This window comes from Phocoena phocoena, chromosome 2 (genome assembly GCF_963924675.1).
Source record: "Phocoena phocoena chromosome 2, mPhoPho1.1, whole genome shotgun sequence".
Lineage (NCBI taxonomy): Eukaryota > Metazoa > Chordata > Mammalia > Artiodactyla > Phocoenidae > Phocoena > Phocoena phocoena.
Genome location: NC_089220.1, coordinates 29,020,732 through 29,038,110, shown reverse-complemented (window position 1 = coordinate 29,038,110; position 17,379 = coordinate 29,020,732). Strand labels below are relative to the sequence as shown.

The 17,379-nt window shown below is 45.8% G+C and overlaps 1 protein-coding gene across 2 annotated transcripts in view; it reads right to left on the bottom strand.

The window, feature by feature from the left end:
• Positions 1 to 225: 225 nt before the first annotated feature.
• ZFYVE1 (zinc finger FYVE-type containing 1) overlaps positions 226 to 17,379 on the bottom strand; it is a 47,378-nt gene continuing 30,224 nt past the window's right edge. The window contains exons 5-12 of one of the 2 annotated variants that reach the window (XM_065871554.1): positions 9,846 to 9,952; positions 7,719 to 7,827; positions 6,142 to 6,239; positions 5,940 to 6,057; positions 3,529 to 3,699; positions 2,608 to 2,788; positions 1,965 to 2,078; positions 226 to 463 (exon numbers count right to left, since the gene is read on the bottom strand). In XM_065871554.1, coding sequence (XP_065727626.1) covers positions 231 to 463; positions 1,965 to 2,078; positions 2,608 to 2,788; positions 3,529 to 3,699; positions 5,940 to 6,057; positions 6,142 to 6,239; positions 7,719 to 7,827; positions 9,846 to 9,952 — 1,131 coding nt within the window. In that variant the 3' untranslated portion in view covers positions 226 to 230. The remainder of the gene's footprint in view (positions 464 to 1,964; positions 2,079 to 2,607; positions 2,789 to 3,528; positions 3,700 to 5,939; positions 6,058 to 6,141; positions 6,240 to 7,718; positions 7,828 to 9,845; positions 9,953 to 17,379) is intronic. The other variant, XM_065871555.1, reaches the window with a different exon arrangement.

Sequence of the window (17,379 nt, the reverse complement as noted above, 5' to 3'; positions counted from 1 at the left end):
TGTAAGCTGCTCGGTCCCCTGCCCTGAGGGGTTCGTGCCTTCAGGCCCACCACCAGGCTCACCCTGGCTCGCCATCTGTCCTACCCCCCACCGTGGGAAAGTGGCCTCAGGATGAGCAGAGAGGACACATACCCCAACAGGTGACCAGGAGGAGGGCCTACCTCAGCGAGATTTCATTTCTAACCCTGAGAACCTAAGGAATTGTGAAGGACTCGGAGAGGGAGCTGGGGTTAAAGGTCACCAGGCTTTTTATTGCAGTTAAAGCAGACTCGGACAGGATGGTCCCAGCCTCGAGAGGGGACAGCCCGTCGGTCATGGGAACACTCGTCACAGAAGCCCTGTCCGCAGGCCCGGCAGTGGTGCTTGGAAAGCTTGACGCTGAACTCCTTCCGGCAGTTATGGCAGTGCAGGATCTCATGGTCTGGTACCCAGTACGCCGGCCTGGCCGCATCCTTCACCAGACCTGCAGCACGGAAGGAACCATGGCAGGCGGCACACGTGGGACCCATCACCCCGAGTTCCACGAGGCAAGAAGCCATCCGCAGACACTTCACTGGCTCTCAGTCTGACTACACACAGATCACCCCGCTTCCACCCAGGTCTCCTTCACCGCCTACCACCCAGGTCAGGATCTCTGGGGCTGGGACCTAGGCACTGACATTTGTGTATCTACTAAGCTCTCCAAGTGAGCCTAAAGTGGGGCTGAATTAAGAGCCAATGGAGTAGCAATAAAGAAGTTTGGGCTTTGGAGTCAGGACATACCTTCACCCCAGTTCCACTGAGCCTAAGTCAGTTGGTAGCTGCGGGATTAAGAAGTTCCTTAAATTCTCAGGGCCTTCGTTTACTCCTCTTTAACAACACACCTTCAAAAGTGGTTACAGGATTACAAGAAATAATGTGTCTGATGCACTGGGACCCAATGGCCAGTGAGTGCTCAGCAGGTGAGCACTGTGAGCACAGTTGGCAGGCTTTGTGCCAAGGGCAGCCCCTGCCTCTCCCGGTTACCCCTGAGAGCAGATGCAACCTGAGCATCAAGCCTCGACAAATCCATCTATTCCCACACCCTTAAGTCAAAAACTCATCATCAGCTCATTCTGTGAGCCACGGTGATTAAATCTGATCCAAGCAATTTCCATCACACCCACCCAGGAACCCTTGGTCTCTCCCCTACAATGGGCTTAAATACCCTAGGCCCGGCCAGCCCTGCCTAAGCCCTCCACACGCTGGCGGGGCTTCCCTTCCTCTCCCTCTTCCCATCCTGGTTATAAGCACCCCTCACATTCAGAGGTGAGTGGCTGTCTTAAATCTTAAAGGAATAACAGTTTGGCTGGTGTGGCGGATTAAAGACAGCCACAAATTCTTTGATAACCTGACCCCTCCCTCGAATCTAGGCAGGCTCTGTGACTACAGCAGACTGTAGCAGAAGAGCCAGTTTCTAGGCCCAGGCCTGTCTCAGAGTCCTGAGCCACCATGTAAGAAGCCCACTACCACTGGAGAAACCACGTGGAGAGGCCTGGAGAATATGGGGAATGGCGGGGGGAGTTCTCCTGAGCCCAGCCTTCGAGGCATCCCTGCCAGGCAACCCAGCATGTAAGTGAGGTTGGCTTGGCCCCTCGAGACCAGTCCAGCTACCAAACTGGAAAACCCAGCAGTAATTCCAGTCAATGCCACTTGGAGCAAAATAATTGCCCTTCCTGTGAGACATGATAAAATGCGGGTTGTTTTAAGCCTTTACATTTTCAGGTAGTTTGTTATGCAGCAATAAATGATATAAGAGGATGGCCTCTAGGAATAAACATGAAACCACCAAGGTATTCAGCAGAAGCAAATGTAAATTTTCAGTCACTTCCTTGCTGCCCAACTCAATCTAGGTCAGTAAGACTTTGACAGAACAACAGCCCAAGGCACTATGAAAGCCTTCATCCCACATACACTGCACCCAAGAGAGGCACTGCCAGGCGCACCTAGTGGTATGTCAATGGCTGTCACCACAGCTCCCAAAGTGTTCTGCACGGCCTCGCCCACCTTCCGAGCAATCAGCGTCCCGCCTTCATCGTCCGCCTGTGCCTCAGTAACATCTGCAGACAATGATGAAGGAAAAGCTGTGATCTCTCAGTCATTTCCCAAATGCAAAACTCAGGGGCAACAGCAGAGCATTCTGGATGCTTCTCCCAGGGTACCACTGTGCTGTCCTGCAAGGATGGCAAGGGTCTGGGCTATGGGCACCAACACTGCAGCCGGTGAGATCTGTTAGTCCTTTACCTCAATCCTCTGGGGCTATTTTATAACCTTCCCTTACAGTGAGCCAGAAGGGTTCAAGGAGCATGACCTAGAACCTCCTCCAGAGATAAGACTCAGTCTAAAGCCTGTGGTAAACACAGGACAGGTTTAACACGCCCCCTCCCCTCCGCCCCACAAGGAATAGCACCCCAGGACCCTGTTAACAAAGAGCTTAGAGGATGACTGGGCAAGACCGGGGAGCAACTACTCTCAGAAGAGAGACGTGGTGAGGAACAGGGTCAGGCAGGTGGGAGTCCCGTTCCCAACACCCAGTGCCAAGGAGAGAGGTTCCCCCTCCACCCATGCAGTTCCCGGGCCCCACGTTACCTAACTGGGAATTCCTGGCTTCATAGCAGTTGTCACACACCCGCACGGGCGCAGGGCCCCAGCCCCGCTCCGGCACTGGCCGGGTCTTGGATGAACAGCTGTCACAGAAGCCCTCCCCACAGGCCCGGCAGTGATGCTTGGTGTCGTTATCTTTAAAGGATGTAGCGCACTTGTTGCAGCTCTGTTCCAAGCCCAAAACAGAGAGGCAGGTAACATTCATGTCTGCCCAGCTGAGAAAGTCAACCCGGGGGAGATGCCCAGGACCATCTGGGAATGGCAGGACCCCGATGATCCCAAAGGATGGGACCTAAGATCTCCAGCCACATGAAAATACCCACTACTGAAGCACAGCTGTGATTAACATTTTCTTCCAAGAAGTGCCTGGAAAGGTGCCAAATCCATCTGGCTGAGTCACAGGGTTCCAGAAGGGACTACACCAATTCCAGCTAAGAGAGCAATGAGGATTCACTGCTTTCACGGCTTCTCAAAAGAGCCTCTGGGAAGCTGATGAGGAACGGGTTTCCTCATCACAAGTGCTTGGGCCAAAGCTGGGTGCTCCCTTTCTGTAGGTGCCATGAGGTTTATGTCTCAAGCTGAGGATGACCCTAAATGACCTCTAATGGCCCCTTTTCCTCCAGATTCTATATGTATGATCTCAGACATCTGACCAATAATAACTGGCCCTTGCAGGGAAAGAAACTAAAATCCACCGCAAGGAAAATACTTGCAAAATAACAAAGGGAAATCAGTGGGCAAAGAGGACACTGGATGCCTCAACATACCCCACCCTTTCCAACACTCTGAGAGCTAATCTGAGAGAGAAATTCAGAGCCTCCCTCACAGAGCAAGCTTAGGACAGGGCAAAGCGGCACAAGCAGAATGGGCCGTGCCAGGGATGCAGGGCATCCTGCCACACCATACCAGGATCTGGGAGTTGGGCCTCCAGTAGGCAGGGGCGATCTGGTCTGTCAGCCAGGACGTCACAGCCTTGGTGGGCCCAAGGCTAAGCTCAGACACCGACTGAGCCATGAAGTTCATCCCATCCAAGAGGCGCTGGGCAGCATTGTTGTTGTCCTTCAGAAATCCATCAGTCTGAAATGAAAATGCAGGTTCCCATCATGCTCTGAGCAAAGGGAGTAAAAAGAAGGAGAGAGAGAGGGGTCTCAAACAAGTTATACACTCATCACAGCCAACTCAGAACCACAAACTCCCTGGCAGAGAAGAACGGGGATGGGCCAGGAATCCCTCTGGCTTCTAGACAATATCACACCCATGAGTCATTGCTATTATTCTCATCAAGGTGACCATAACACTTGGTGTACAACTGTTCAATTCAGAACTTTGCTGTAAGTGAGATACACAACCCAGGAAATACTTATGTAAAGAGGACACCTCGGGCTTCCCTGGTGGCGCAGTGGTTAAGAATCCGCCTGCCAATGCAGGGGACACGGGTTCGAGCCCTGGTCCGGGAAGATACCACATGCCGCAGAGCAACTAAGCCTGTGCACCACAACTACTGAGCCCACGTGCTACAACTACTGAAGACCACGAGAAGAGAAGTCACCACAATGAGAAGCCGCGCACCACAAAGAAGAGTTGCCCCCACTCGCTGCAACTAGAGAAAGCCCGAGCACAGCAACGAAGACCCAACGCAGCCAAAATAAGTGAATAAATAAAAGGTTAACATAAATTATTAAAAAAAAAGAGGACATCTCTTCCAGGAGGCCTCCCACCCCAGACTGGGTTAGGAACCCTTCATCTCAGTTCCTCTAATATCTGCACATCTCTAGAAATCCTATTTCCACATGTAAGTGCAATGTCTCTTTATACATCCAACTCCCTATTAGACTGAACTGAGAACAATAATCCTTTTTCTTTTTTGTAAGTATCTAGTTCAGTTCTGGGCACATAGTACTCAACAACGTATGGTGATGAATGAGTGAACAAAGAGAAGGGGAGGAGCCTATATTCCCTAATCCCAAGGACTATGAGGAATACAGCCTAAAAATAAACTGGTATTACTGTTTTCTTGGAATATAAACTACCACAAGGATGATAGCTTTTACAAGAAAGAACACAGATCAAAAACAAAAGGTATTGATCAAAGAAGTCTAGTGAGAAAGTTATACTAGTTCAAGACCATGTTAAATCCTTGGGACAGAATGGCCTGGACCATCACGTCAAGGGGGCGGCCTGCAGAAATGAGACCACACTGCAGTAACCAATTCCAGTGCAGCTGGAAACTGAAAAGAAGATGACAAAACAATAAGGAAGTCTTCAGTTCTCGGGTGTCTGCAGGATCCAGGAAAGCTCAGAGGTGGATCTGCAGATAGGCCTATTAGGCTGACCGGAATCACCCAGCAAGGGGAACACCACCAAGTAAAATAAGTCCCTTAGAGAAAATCGCTTATCTTTCTTCCGTGAAGGAAAAAGGTTTTGGATGTGTTGTGACTGATGGGTAATTCCAAGTGTGAATGGTGGTTTAATGCAGAATGAAAGCACCATATCACTGCCTCATGAACAGATTTGTCTTTCCAACATCTTGAATTCAAAAGTCAAATTAAAAACAGTAAAGGTCCATCCATAGTAATTCCGCTTCTCAGAATATACTTCAAGAAGAATATACTCCAAAACAAAGTCTCTCTTACATGAAGATGGTCACTATAGCATTTTCTTCGATAATAAAAAAAAAATCATCAACAGCATGAATGAAATCGCACTGTAGTACTAGACAGACTGTCACACAGTAATCACAGATGAGAACTGTGGAGAGTGGAAACAGGTAGAGATGAAGCAAAACTGTGTATGAGAAGAAGTAGTTAAGTGGCACACAAACTGTAACTGCATCTATACAAACACACACATGGAAAACGAGTGAGGAGAATATGAAAAAAAGTTTTATTTGCTAAGGCAATGTAACTATACAGCAATTTTTAGCTTATTTAAAGTTGTGCTTCTAGGGACTTCCCTGGTGGTCCAGGGGTTAGGACTCCACACTCCCAACACAGGGGGCCTGGGTTCGATCCCTGGTCGGAGAACTAGATCCCACATGCTGCAACTAAGAGCCCACATGATGAAACTAAGACTTGGTGTAGCCAAATAAATGTTTTTTTAAATAAATAAATAAATAAAGTTGTGCTTCTAATATTTATGCAAGAAGAAATGGAAAAAATTTAAGGGTCTAGAACAAGAAAGGCTCTCCAGATCACACCTTCCTAAACCACCAGTATATTGAAATTCATGGTTAACCTTAAGTGTAAACAAGTTCTGCTTTCCCACACACAGGACTGGACAATACAAGAGAAAACAGGAAAATTTAAAACAGCTCTTACTCCAGGCCACACATGCACAATCTCTGTCCGCACCACTGTATCCACAGGATCTTGGTTTCCAAACCAGTACTGCCGGCTACGATAGACCACGCCGCAGTTGGGACATTCAATTACGTACCTACAAGGAAGGCAAATAGATACTGTAACCCCACCAGGTGCCTGGAGAGACAAACACACCAAACAACCGGTAGCTGAAACTCACCCAGACCAGGCATATTTTGCGAGACCCATCCAGGGGGAGTCAGTGGAAGCAGCCGTCTTGGGCACCACGCTGACTTCGTTGCCTCTCTCGTAGCAGGCCTGAAACATGGAGCACTCTGCCAGCTTCTACTCTGTCCACCAGACCCCCTGGCCTCTCCACATCCCTGTCCAGCCCCACTGCCCACAAACCAGACCAGCGGAGGGTTTACAGACCCTGAGTGTAGCACAGCAGAAGAAAGTCTTTCTCTAAAGAGGTCAGTGCCCTAATATATACAATGGAATATTACTCAGCCATAAAAAGAAACAAAATTGAGTTATCTGTAGTGAGGTGGATGCACCTAGAGTCTATCATACAGAGTGAATTAAGTCAGAAAAAGAAAAACAAATACCGTATGCTAACACATATATATGGAATGTAAAAAAAGGAAAAAAGGAAAAAAGAGAAATGGTTCTGAAGAACCTGGGGGCAGGACAGGAATAAAGACACAGACATAGAAAATGGACTTGAGGACACGAGGAGTGGTAAGGGTAAGCTGGGACAAAGTGAGAGAGTGGCATGGACATATATACACTACCAAATGTAAAATAGATAGCTAGTGGGAAGCAGCCACATAGCACAGGGAGATCAGCTTGGTGCTTTGTGACCACCTAGAGGGGTGGGATAGGGAGCGGGGGAGGGAGACACAAGAGGGAGGAGATATGGGGACATATGTATATGTATAGCTGATTCACTTTGTTATAAAGCAGAAGCTAACACACCATTGTAAAGCAATTATACTCCAATAAAGATGTTTAAAAAAAAATCTCGGGCTTCCCTGGTGGCGCAGTGGTTGAGAGTCCGCCTGCCGATGCAGGCGACATGGGTTCGTGCCCTGGTCTGGGAAGATCCCACATGCCCCGCGGCTGGGCCCGTGGGCCATGGCCGCTGGGGCTGCGCGTCCGGAGCCTGTGCTCCACAACGGGAGAGGCCACAACAGTGAGAGGCCCGCGTACCGCAAAATAAAATAAAATAAATAAATAAATAAAGGAAGGAAGTCAGTGCCCTAAATGATTATGAATTGAATGTATACCCATCCCGGGCCCCAAAACTGAGCTATAAATTATATCCCTGTCACAGACAGGAGAAATCCATCAAAACTGGGTTTCTGAACAGCATTTCTGCTCTTAAGAATGAATAGTCAATGTATGGGAATTCCCTGGCGGTCCAGTAGTTAGGACTCCACACTCTCACTGCCAAGGGCCCAGGTTCCATCCCTGGTCAGGGAACTAAAATCCCACAAGCTGCGCGGTGTGGCAAAAAAAAATAAATAAATAAAAGAATGATAGTCAATGTAGATGGCCCTTGCATATATAAGCTCAACAAAATAAGGGGGATTGAAGCTTAAAAAAATAAACCAAGGAGTCCCCAGCAACAGACATGTGAGTTCTTATGGTTAGAGCTGGAGAGAAGTTCCAGAGATATTCAATTTGAGTATCAAATACTTTGGGATGCAGCAAAGAATGGTCCCAAGCCAGTCTTCCCAAAAGGAGAGTGTGGCCGGCAAGCCAGCTGCTAGGGAAGAAGCTGGGTGGACTCACCTTGCAGGTAAAAACCCGGTTGTCATACTGGTGAGAGTATCTGCAGCGGCTGTTGGCTTCATGAGGTACTCCTTCTTTCCCATGATTCATGCTGTTCTTACATCCAGCCCTGAGTGAAGCCCAAAAGCTGACAGTGAAGCCGCCAAAAGGAGCCAGCGCCGCTTACGCTGAAGAATCTCTGACCCTGAGCCAGACCCAGGGCCAAAACCAGAGCTCCAGAATTAACCAGGCCCTGAATACTGAGCAGAGAGAGGGCAGTTTCTTTCAGAAACCCACGTGCCTCTCTCATACTTGCAATCAACATCACTACACAGGTAAAGCAACTATTACTCTTGTGTGAGGAGAAAGGGCCAAAGGAGTAATCTCTTCTTGGAAAACCACCTGGTCCCTCAGTAGGAACGGAGGAGCCAGAAGATACCACCTTGACCAGATATAAAACCTGAATGGCCCTCAGGGAACTCAAAAATCCAAACAGCATGAAATGGGAAGTTTAACCAGAACAGGCTGCCAAGATGTAAAACAAAAACCGACCCTCAAAATTTGGCAGTGCATAAAAAGGAGGCTTAAGCTGAACAAGAAAACCTTCCAAATGAACAGTGAGCTCTGCTATCCTGACAACGCAAAACCAGGGACTGGGACTTTAGAATTTCACTGTGATAGAAGGAAAAGTTCTGGAAACCCTAGTGAGGCACAGTTAACATGGAAAAGTGATGACCTAACAGATCCTAAGCCTCCTGCTGGGCTCATGGGGCCCGCTAAAGGAAGGCAAGTCACACTGGCAATTACCATCCCTCCTTCCTCTCCAAGACAATGCCCAGTTCTCCGTAGCCCAGACTGTATAATCGTAGCCCAGACTGTATAATCGAAGAGCCAAGTCCTTTTTACAAACCCAGAGCCAAGGTGGAGACCCAGCAGGTGGCCTACAGGGATCAATGCAAAAAGGCCATTCATAACAAAAAAGGTTCAGGTTTCCTCTGTATGGACGAATGTGAAGGACAGGAGCAGAAGTCCTGATGAGAGCAAAGACTGCAGTGGTGAAGGGAGTGGAGAGCTGGGGGAGTGTCTGCAAGACAGAGTCTGCAATCTGACCCTGACACACTGCATTTAAATCCCCTGGGCTCCATCAGACAAGTCACCAGACTGTGATTGAAGAGCCATTAACGGCTCAAATTAATCCAGTGAGCCTCAAAGTGTGGTCCCCATCCAGCAACATCAGCATCACCTGGGAACGTATCAGAAGTGCAAGTTCTCAGGCCCTACATCAGACCTACTGAATCAGAAACTGGGGGCAAGGCCCAACGATCTGTTTTAACATGTCCTTCAGGTTTTTCTGATGCATGCTAAAATCTGAGAATCACTGCTCTGTTCCCCCTGTAACAAAGTGTGATCCACGGACCAGCAGCACAGGCATCACCTGGGAGCTTGTTGGAAATGCAGACTCTCACCCAGACCAGCTGATCCAGAATCTGCATTTAACAAAATCCTGAGGTGATGCATACACGGATTAAAGTTTGAGAATACTGCCCTAACTCAGTGTTCTCAAGTGAGCTGTGTATCAGAATCATCTGAGGAGCCTTTTAAATACACCAACGCTGAGGCCCCACCCCAGATCTGTTAAACGAGAATCCCTGGAGGTGAGGCCCAGGCCTCAATAATTTTGAACGCTCCCTGGATAATTCTAATGTGCTCTAAGCATCTGCCCTCACTGTGAAAGCAGTCAACTAGGAATAATACCTACCCTAGTGCTTTGCACACACCGGGCTACCAAATATTAGGTGAATGGATGGAATTACTACCATTGAAAGCTCTGGTAAGAGAAACATAGAAGAATAGGCAACCTAAAGTTTTCTGTGGTAAAAATTACCCAAACCAGTCAATTTTATATCTAAACCAGGTTGGAATCTTCAGGGGATTCCTCATAACCATGTGTCCTGGGATCCCCTGCAACCTCAAAGTATGGTCCCCAGACCATCAGGATCACCTGGGAACTTGCTAGAAGTACCCCATCTCAGCCCCCACCCCATCCTTAAATCACAATCTAATTTAACCAGACCCCACATGATCTGCATGCACAGTGAGGTCTGCGAAGCACCATTCTGAGTCTCTTTGCCCAAGATGGGGACTTACCCGCAGCTGAGGCACAGGACAGAGCAGGTGAAGTACTCATCTGGAAAGAAGGAGCTGTGTGCCATCTGGTCATCGGGGATCTCACCGCTGAAGCGGTCGCTCAGGGCCTGTGCGGAGGGAAGGTGATACATGAAGGGACACGGCGGACAGCCCAGAGCTCTGGCCCTTGTACTGCTTGCCTTTTTTTTTTTTTTTTTGAAATGAACTTTATTGGTTATTGTTTTCCTTTTCTTCTTTTTTTTTTTCCCCACACCACCCAGCATGTGGAACTTGGATCAAACCCACACCCTCTGCAGTGAAAGTGCAGAGTCTTAACCACTGGACCACCAGGGAAGTCCCACTGCTTGCCTTTCTAATATGCCCTCACTGCTGGCTTATTTCTTATGGGCTCCACAGCTAGAAGAGGGAAGCCAATGACTTCTGCTCTTTACCCTAGACCTTCTTGGCCCGACTTGCACCAATCCTCACCACAGGAAACCTCAGAAAGAACCAGCCCATTTCCCACGAGGTCAGAAGTAAGCAAACAAAGTTACCGTTCTCTCCTAATTACCATGCAAGTTATAAACACCTCACACACTCTCCGTCTTTCATTCAAAACCACCAGATACTGACTAATGTCCACTTCATCTTTGTGAAGCTGGGACCAAGAAACCAACACTAAAGAAGGTGGCTTGTCTTTCAGTCAGAGGCAGGCAGAGCTGAAAAGTGAGCTGGGAGTTTCCTGGGCATCTCCACCAGTTCTAACCAAAGGTGCTCACTGGAGTTTATGAAACCACAGAACTATATGTAGAATAAGTGTTATCAGCCAAAAAGCAAGGAGGAATTATTATAGGTTCTGTCAGTCTTTTATCAACTACAGTAACCTAAAAGACAGCAAGTGGCCAGGGCTTCCCTGGTGGCGCAGTGGTTGAGAGTCCGCCTGCCGATGCAGGGGACACGGATTCGTGCCCCCGTCCGGGAAGATCCCACATGCCGCAGAGCGGCTGGGCCCATGAACCATGGCCGCTGAGCCTGCACGTCCGGAGCCTGTGCTCCGCAACAGGAGAGGCCACAGCAGTGAGAGGCCTGCGTACCAAAAGAAAAAGCAAGTGGCCAAAATAAATGCTAAGAAGAAAGATAAAAGTATTTGCAGAAACAAACTGAAAATTTTATGTTTAAAGGCAGCTTCCATTTCTAAACCTCTGTTTTCACTCACTACTTTATATTGAAAGCATTCTTCAGGCTGGTTTTTTCCTTCCAGGCCCTTACTCGTATACAGTGGAAAAAGTTATATAAATTAAACAGAAATGGGCTTTCCAGGCTTTAAAAATTATTAAATGCTCGCAATTCCAAGCTTCTCTCAATCCCTCATTCTGAGGCAGCCAGGCACTATTCAGGGGAAGAGAAGGAACAGTAGCTTAAAACAAAATGTTACTTCCTTTAGTAAAAAGGCAAAAGAAATTTTAAGATGAGACTTGGAAAAGGGGCAGATTAGGTTTTAAACTAAGGTTCTCAAGCTCTAAATGGAATTTCGCTTAAGGAGAACTTATTTATTAAAGTTCCTTTCCCTTTTTTCAATGAAACCTAATACCCTGAGTTGTAAACGAAGTGTTTACAAAAGCACATGCTCTCAATATTGAGTCAGGTCAGGTGTTCAGACAAGAGTAGCGGCAAAGAATGTGTCAAACTAAGGGTGAGGGCCTCACCCACGTGCATTAAAATTCAGCTCCTGCAAGGATAATGCACAGGCTTGTAAGACACCATCTGCCAGCGATGGCCAACCAAGTGGCAATCCTTGACTCAGACCAAAAAAAAAAAACAGTCTAATAATACATATATGTCCTGTTCTCTTGGGGTAATTCTGTAAAGAGTAACTTAGGGAAAACAACTAAGATTTTGAGAGAGACTATAAAGGCATATACCTATCAATATTAAAGAGAATAAACAAGAAGCAAGGCAAGTAGAATCACTTACTAGCCTACACGGTCCTCCTCTTACTTCAGAATGTGACCCATCTTTCGGGGACCTTTTCCATGAAGCCTTCCCAACCACTCTAGAAAGACCACGCTTTGCCTTCCCTGAGCACCTACCATCCTCAACATCTGAACCAGGTACTAAGTGATGAGGTGATGAGGCAAAAGCTATGAGCCTGTTATACATATTTTACCTCCCAGACTAGATCACTAACACCGTGAAAGACATTTCCTACCTTTGTATCCTCCTCTCACTCCGAGCAAATGTCCTAACAAGTACTCAACTAGGACCTCTGGAATGAAGTGCCCCAGCACCAACCCCCCATGTGCACACCAACCCCTGCCCTCTCCTCCTCACCTTGGCCCTGCCTCTGCGCCAGGCTTCATCCCCAGGCCCACAGGCCCTCTCTAATTTATGGCTAACTACTCGTTGATTGGCCAAATCACTGCTAACTCTTAGGGCTGTATTTCTCAAACAGCTGTGTGCATAACTCTCTGGGGCTAGCTGGTGGCAAAATAGAGCATTACCTTCCCAATGCATCAATTTACTGAAAGATACAGGGAGGAAGTTATTTTCAGATAAAAAACAAACATGGATATAGTATGAAACTAAATGGGAAATTTGCATAAATAAAACATGAGACCCCCACCAAAGTTATTTCAGCTTGCAGGTGGCAGGTCTGCACTCTCTGTGCCTTTATTTCCTTATCTATAAAATGGGGGTGCTAGTAGTACCTTCCTCAGTAGGGGTCTCCAAGGATTACACTGTAAAGATCAAATGAAGTTACTCATGTAGAGCACTTGGCATAGACTGAGAGCTCAGAAAACGTTAGCTGCCATTATTAATATCATCTTTATTTTTTATGCTGAGAATTCTCTTATTCCCTCCCTCACTAATTCAGGTAACACAAGGGATATAAGAACTTCTCTCTTTTCCATGATGGCTCATTGGTCTTCATGGCTGTTTGCATTTGTTGGTGAATATTTAGCTGCAAAAAGATGCTTATGTACCTAAAGCAGTGTTAAAATAAGAAAGAAAGGGCTTCCCTGGTGGCGCAGTGGTTGAGAGTCCGCCCGCCGATGCAGGGGACACGGGTTCGTGCCCTGGTCTGGGAAGATCCCACATGCCGCGGGGCGCCTAGGCCCGTGAGCCAAGGCCACTAAGCCTGCGCGTCCAGAGCCTGTGCTCCGCAACGGGAGAGGCCACAACAGTTAGAGGCCCACGTACCGCAAAAAAAATAAATAAATAAAAAATAAGAAAGAAAAAACGCAGAGCTAACTAAGGAATGCAGAAGTTACTAAGGAGGTATAAGGAAAACCAAAGAATAGCATTTTTAGCCCCAGGTAACTGAAAGGGTAACCTAAGTACTAGTTTTCCTTAGGAAAACTAATACCAAATTTAGCATGAATCCAACAGCTGGGTTGAATTCAGAAGGCATGCCACTCTCCAGTAAATATAAAATTGCAGCCCAATAATAGTGATAGGCACAAGGTTTTTTCTATTCCAAATTCAAGTGGCCTGGTTCACTTCTCTGAAAGTTCTTCAGAAAAATGGGGGCATTTCTAAGTGTCTCAAGGCTAAGCATAAAACGATCTACAGCCTGATTCCCATGGGACAAATCCCCACAGAACCACCATCATCACCTGCCCTAGACATTATGTTGGCCAAGGCAACAGTAACTTCTTGTGACATCAGAAAGAGAAGAACTCCTAGACCCACCAGCCTCATCACTTCAGATGCTGGTCACCCATCCTCTCAAATGCTGGGTAACACAAGCATCTCATTTCCCTCACAAGTCACTGAAGAGCTGGCAGTCAGTGATGAATGAGAACTTACAAGCATCAGGAGGACTTACTGAATCATGAGTATGTGAATAAAACAGTAACTGTTAAAAAGAAAATCTGATGTTCACGTGTTTTAGATACAAGGGTAAGGAGACACTGTTTTCCTTCCTCTATAACCTGATTGTTCCTTTCCAGCGTGGACACGACCACCTAATCCACATACTTCGTCCTTCAAAAATTCCAAACCTCACATCATTCCAGGGTTTCTTGGGCTCTCCTCCTCCGAGGTCCCGAAGCCGTAAGAGACAGGGAAGGACCTTTCCTGAGAAAGCTTGGGAAAACACTTGAGGCCAATCTGGAAAAGGATGCCTGGAGGCCAGATGATCTTGAACTTTAGCTGCCTTGGCAACAGTAGGGCTCTTACTACTGAACCTGTAAGTTTAGCCCCAGTCACCAAAGGCTAGCAGTGAATTTTGATTTGAAATGGAGACTCTTATGTAATCCACGATGCCACCCACCCCCCCAAAAAATATAATAACTTTATAAATACTTAATAGGTGCTTCCTGATGTGACAGAATTAGAAAGTCAGAGTTTCTAGATTTAGAGATTGGAGGCTAAAGGAGGTATTACATAAAACCTATCGAATTCAACTTTAAAATTGTTCTCTCCATTATTCAGAACTGTAAATACAGGCAACAATAGTTAATTCAATATTCAATTCCCTTATTCAGTAGGGACCTAAGCATCTCTTTTCTTTAAATAGACTTACTTGATCAGTGAGAATATGCCCTGCTGGTAGGTATCTGGGCTGTTGCTACTGTGGAAACAGAGCAAAGGAGTGAGTGGTCAAGAAGTGGGGGAAATAACCCAGCTGGAAAAAAGGGACTGGAGCCTGGACCACAACATGGCTAAATGGTAGGAAGAGTGATCAGGTCAGCAGGATGAATTGGGAAACATAGGGGCAAGCAGCTAGAGCAGAAAGAGACTGTAGATCTCTCTCTCATTCACGCTCACTCACATACACTCACACACACACACACACACACACACACTCACACACATTCTACAAACTCCTCAATCTTTCTCATTAATCACATTTCCTTTTCAATAACGAACATGAAAAGAGAATATGGAGAAGTAAAAAAGATTTAACTTCTCTAGGATCCGATATATTCAGGGAGAAAATATACATATACATTATATACATATACTTCTGTATGCACTATGTAGCACCAAAATTTTCTAGAGGCAGAAACAAGAAAGTATTAACAACAGTTATCATACAGTGAGAGGGGAGAGGAGAGAAAGGGACTTAAGTCATATCTTACATGTTCCTGTACTATTTGAGTCGTTTATCACAAACACACATTGCTTTCTAATTTAAAAAATAACTTTTTAAATTAACCAAACACACAAATACAACTTATAAGAATGTCCTTTCTAAAGGCAACTGGCAATATGCATCAGGAACCTTTAAAGATGACCACACCTTCTGACCTTCTTAAAAGTTGAGTAACTACTGAGAAGGAATACAACACAGGGTTATATAGACTTGGGAGTCAGACTATCTGGTTCAATCTCTCCACCACTTATTAGAGGAGTCATCTCAAGCCAATCAATGAACCTCTCTGTGCCTCCATTTCTCCACCTCAGAGTTGGTATGAGGATTAAAAGAATGAATACACGTGCGGTGCAGAGCACAGTACATGGCATTAGTAAACACTCCAGAAAGGTTGGCCAGCAGTAGTATTGGGAGTTGTCATTTATCCTAAGGAAACAGGCAGAATGTGGGCAATACCTTTAAATACTTGGAAAATATAATAAGGAAAAAGGGAAACTACTATTAAAATAAGTTATATGATCCATTCATATAAATGAAAAAGCATGGAGCTATTTTAAAAACAAGTTTTCATAGAAATATTTAATAGCATGGAAAAAATGCTAGGCTTCAATGTTCCATGAGAAAAAAGGTATATTAAGTGTACACACATACATCACAACCCCAATTCTCTTTTTAAAATAAGTAGCAAAGAATCATATAATACCCCATTTTTATTTATCTATTTTTTGCACACTGTTTTTCTTTGCTCTTACAAGGATGCTGCTATTAACTTCCTCACATGGTTCTCTGTGTTCCTGTGGGAGAGTTTCTTTAAGGCAAATTCCTAGAAATGATATGATTAGAATATATATTATGCATATCTTTACCTATACTACTGCATTTCAAAGTGGTTGTACTAATTTTACTTCCACTGGAAGTTTATAAGAGTTTACATTGCTTCATACCCTTTTTGACATTTTATTGCCAACCTTGTCAGTGTTTGCCCTTGCATGGTTGTGGTCTTAATTTCTTTGATTACTAGAGAGTTGAGATTTTTTTATTTGTGCATCACAGTCTTGACTGCCTCTTATGTGATTTGTCTCTCCATTTTCCCAAAAGGTTTATACATTTTTTCCTAACAATATTCCTGCATACTTTATGTAAAATAAAAAGAAAATCATATAGGAAACAAAATCATATTGGAATATATTCCTAGGCTTCTTGAAGTGTTTACTCAGTGAGTTAGTGAGGAACTGGACAAGGTAAAGCATAAATACCAGGAGAGAAAGAAAAAAAATGGAAGAATCAGAAAGCCAAACAAGTTATTTTGGCACTGATAATTTATCTGCTTATGACCATCCCTGCTCTTTTGTTCCAAAAAGGATTCAAGGCTGCTTATTTTTAAAAAAAATACAACACAAGGGCTTCCCTGGTGGCACAGTGGTTGAGAGTCCGCCTGCCGATGCAGGGGACACGGATTCGTGCCCCGGTCCGGGAAGATCCCACATGCCGCGGAGCGGCTGGGCCCGTGAGCCATGGCCGCTGAACCTGCGCGTCCGGAGCCTGTGCTCCGCAATGGGAGAGGCCACAACAGTGAGAGGCCCACGTACTGCCAAAAAAAAAAAAAAAATACAACACAAAACAAAAAATAAGTGGAGAAAAATAAACGACCATTATATTATCCACTGCTATAAACTATGAAGAGTGTATTTTAACAGCAATAAAACTCTCCTGGGTCAATTTGCCTAATGCAGACCTTAAAGGTAGTTTTCTATTAGAGTGATTACCAGAGAATTAACAACTTCTAATTGAAACAAAACAACAACCAGAAAAAGACAAAAACAATTTTTTCAAGGATTTGAGTAAGTTCCAAGACCCCACAGCTCCCTGGGGAGAGCCCAAAACACATGCTTAAACAGGTAACTCCTTCCCATGCACAGAGCAGTGGGCCCACATCTCAGTACAGCACAGACCCTGCCTCAGAGAACAGAAAATACAGGAGCCAGGTAAACTCGGAGGACAGCACTTACCAAGAAGCCTCAAAACTCCAGCTGACCAGGCTCATTTTAATCACAGAAAGCTTCATGAATCATATCACTTCATAAGAATACACTATAACTCTTTTTCTCAAAAGTACCTAACAATGGGACTTCCCAGTGGCGCAGTGGTTAAGAATTCACCTGCCAGTGCAGGGGACACAGGTTCAATCCCAGGTCCAGGAAGATCCCACATGCCACAGAGCAACTAAGCCCACGCACCACAACTACTGAGCCTGCGCTCTAGAGCCCACGAGCCACAACTACTGAGCATGCGTGCCACAACTACTGAAGCCCGCGTGCCTAGAGCCCGTGCTCCACAAGAGAAGCCACTGCAATGAGAAGCCTGTGTACCGCAACAAAGAGTAGCCCCCGCTTGCCACAACTAGAGAAAGCCTGCGTGCAGCAACGAAGACCCAATGTAGCCATAAATAAATAA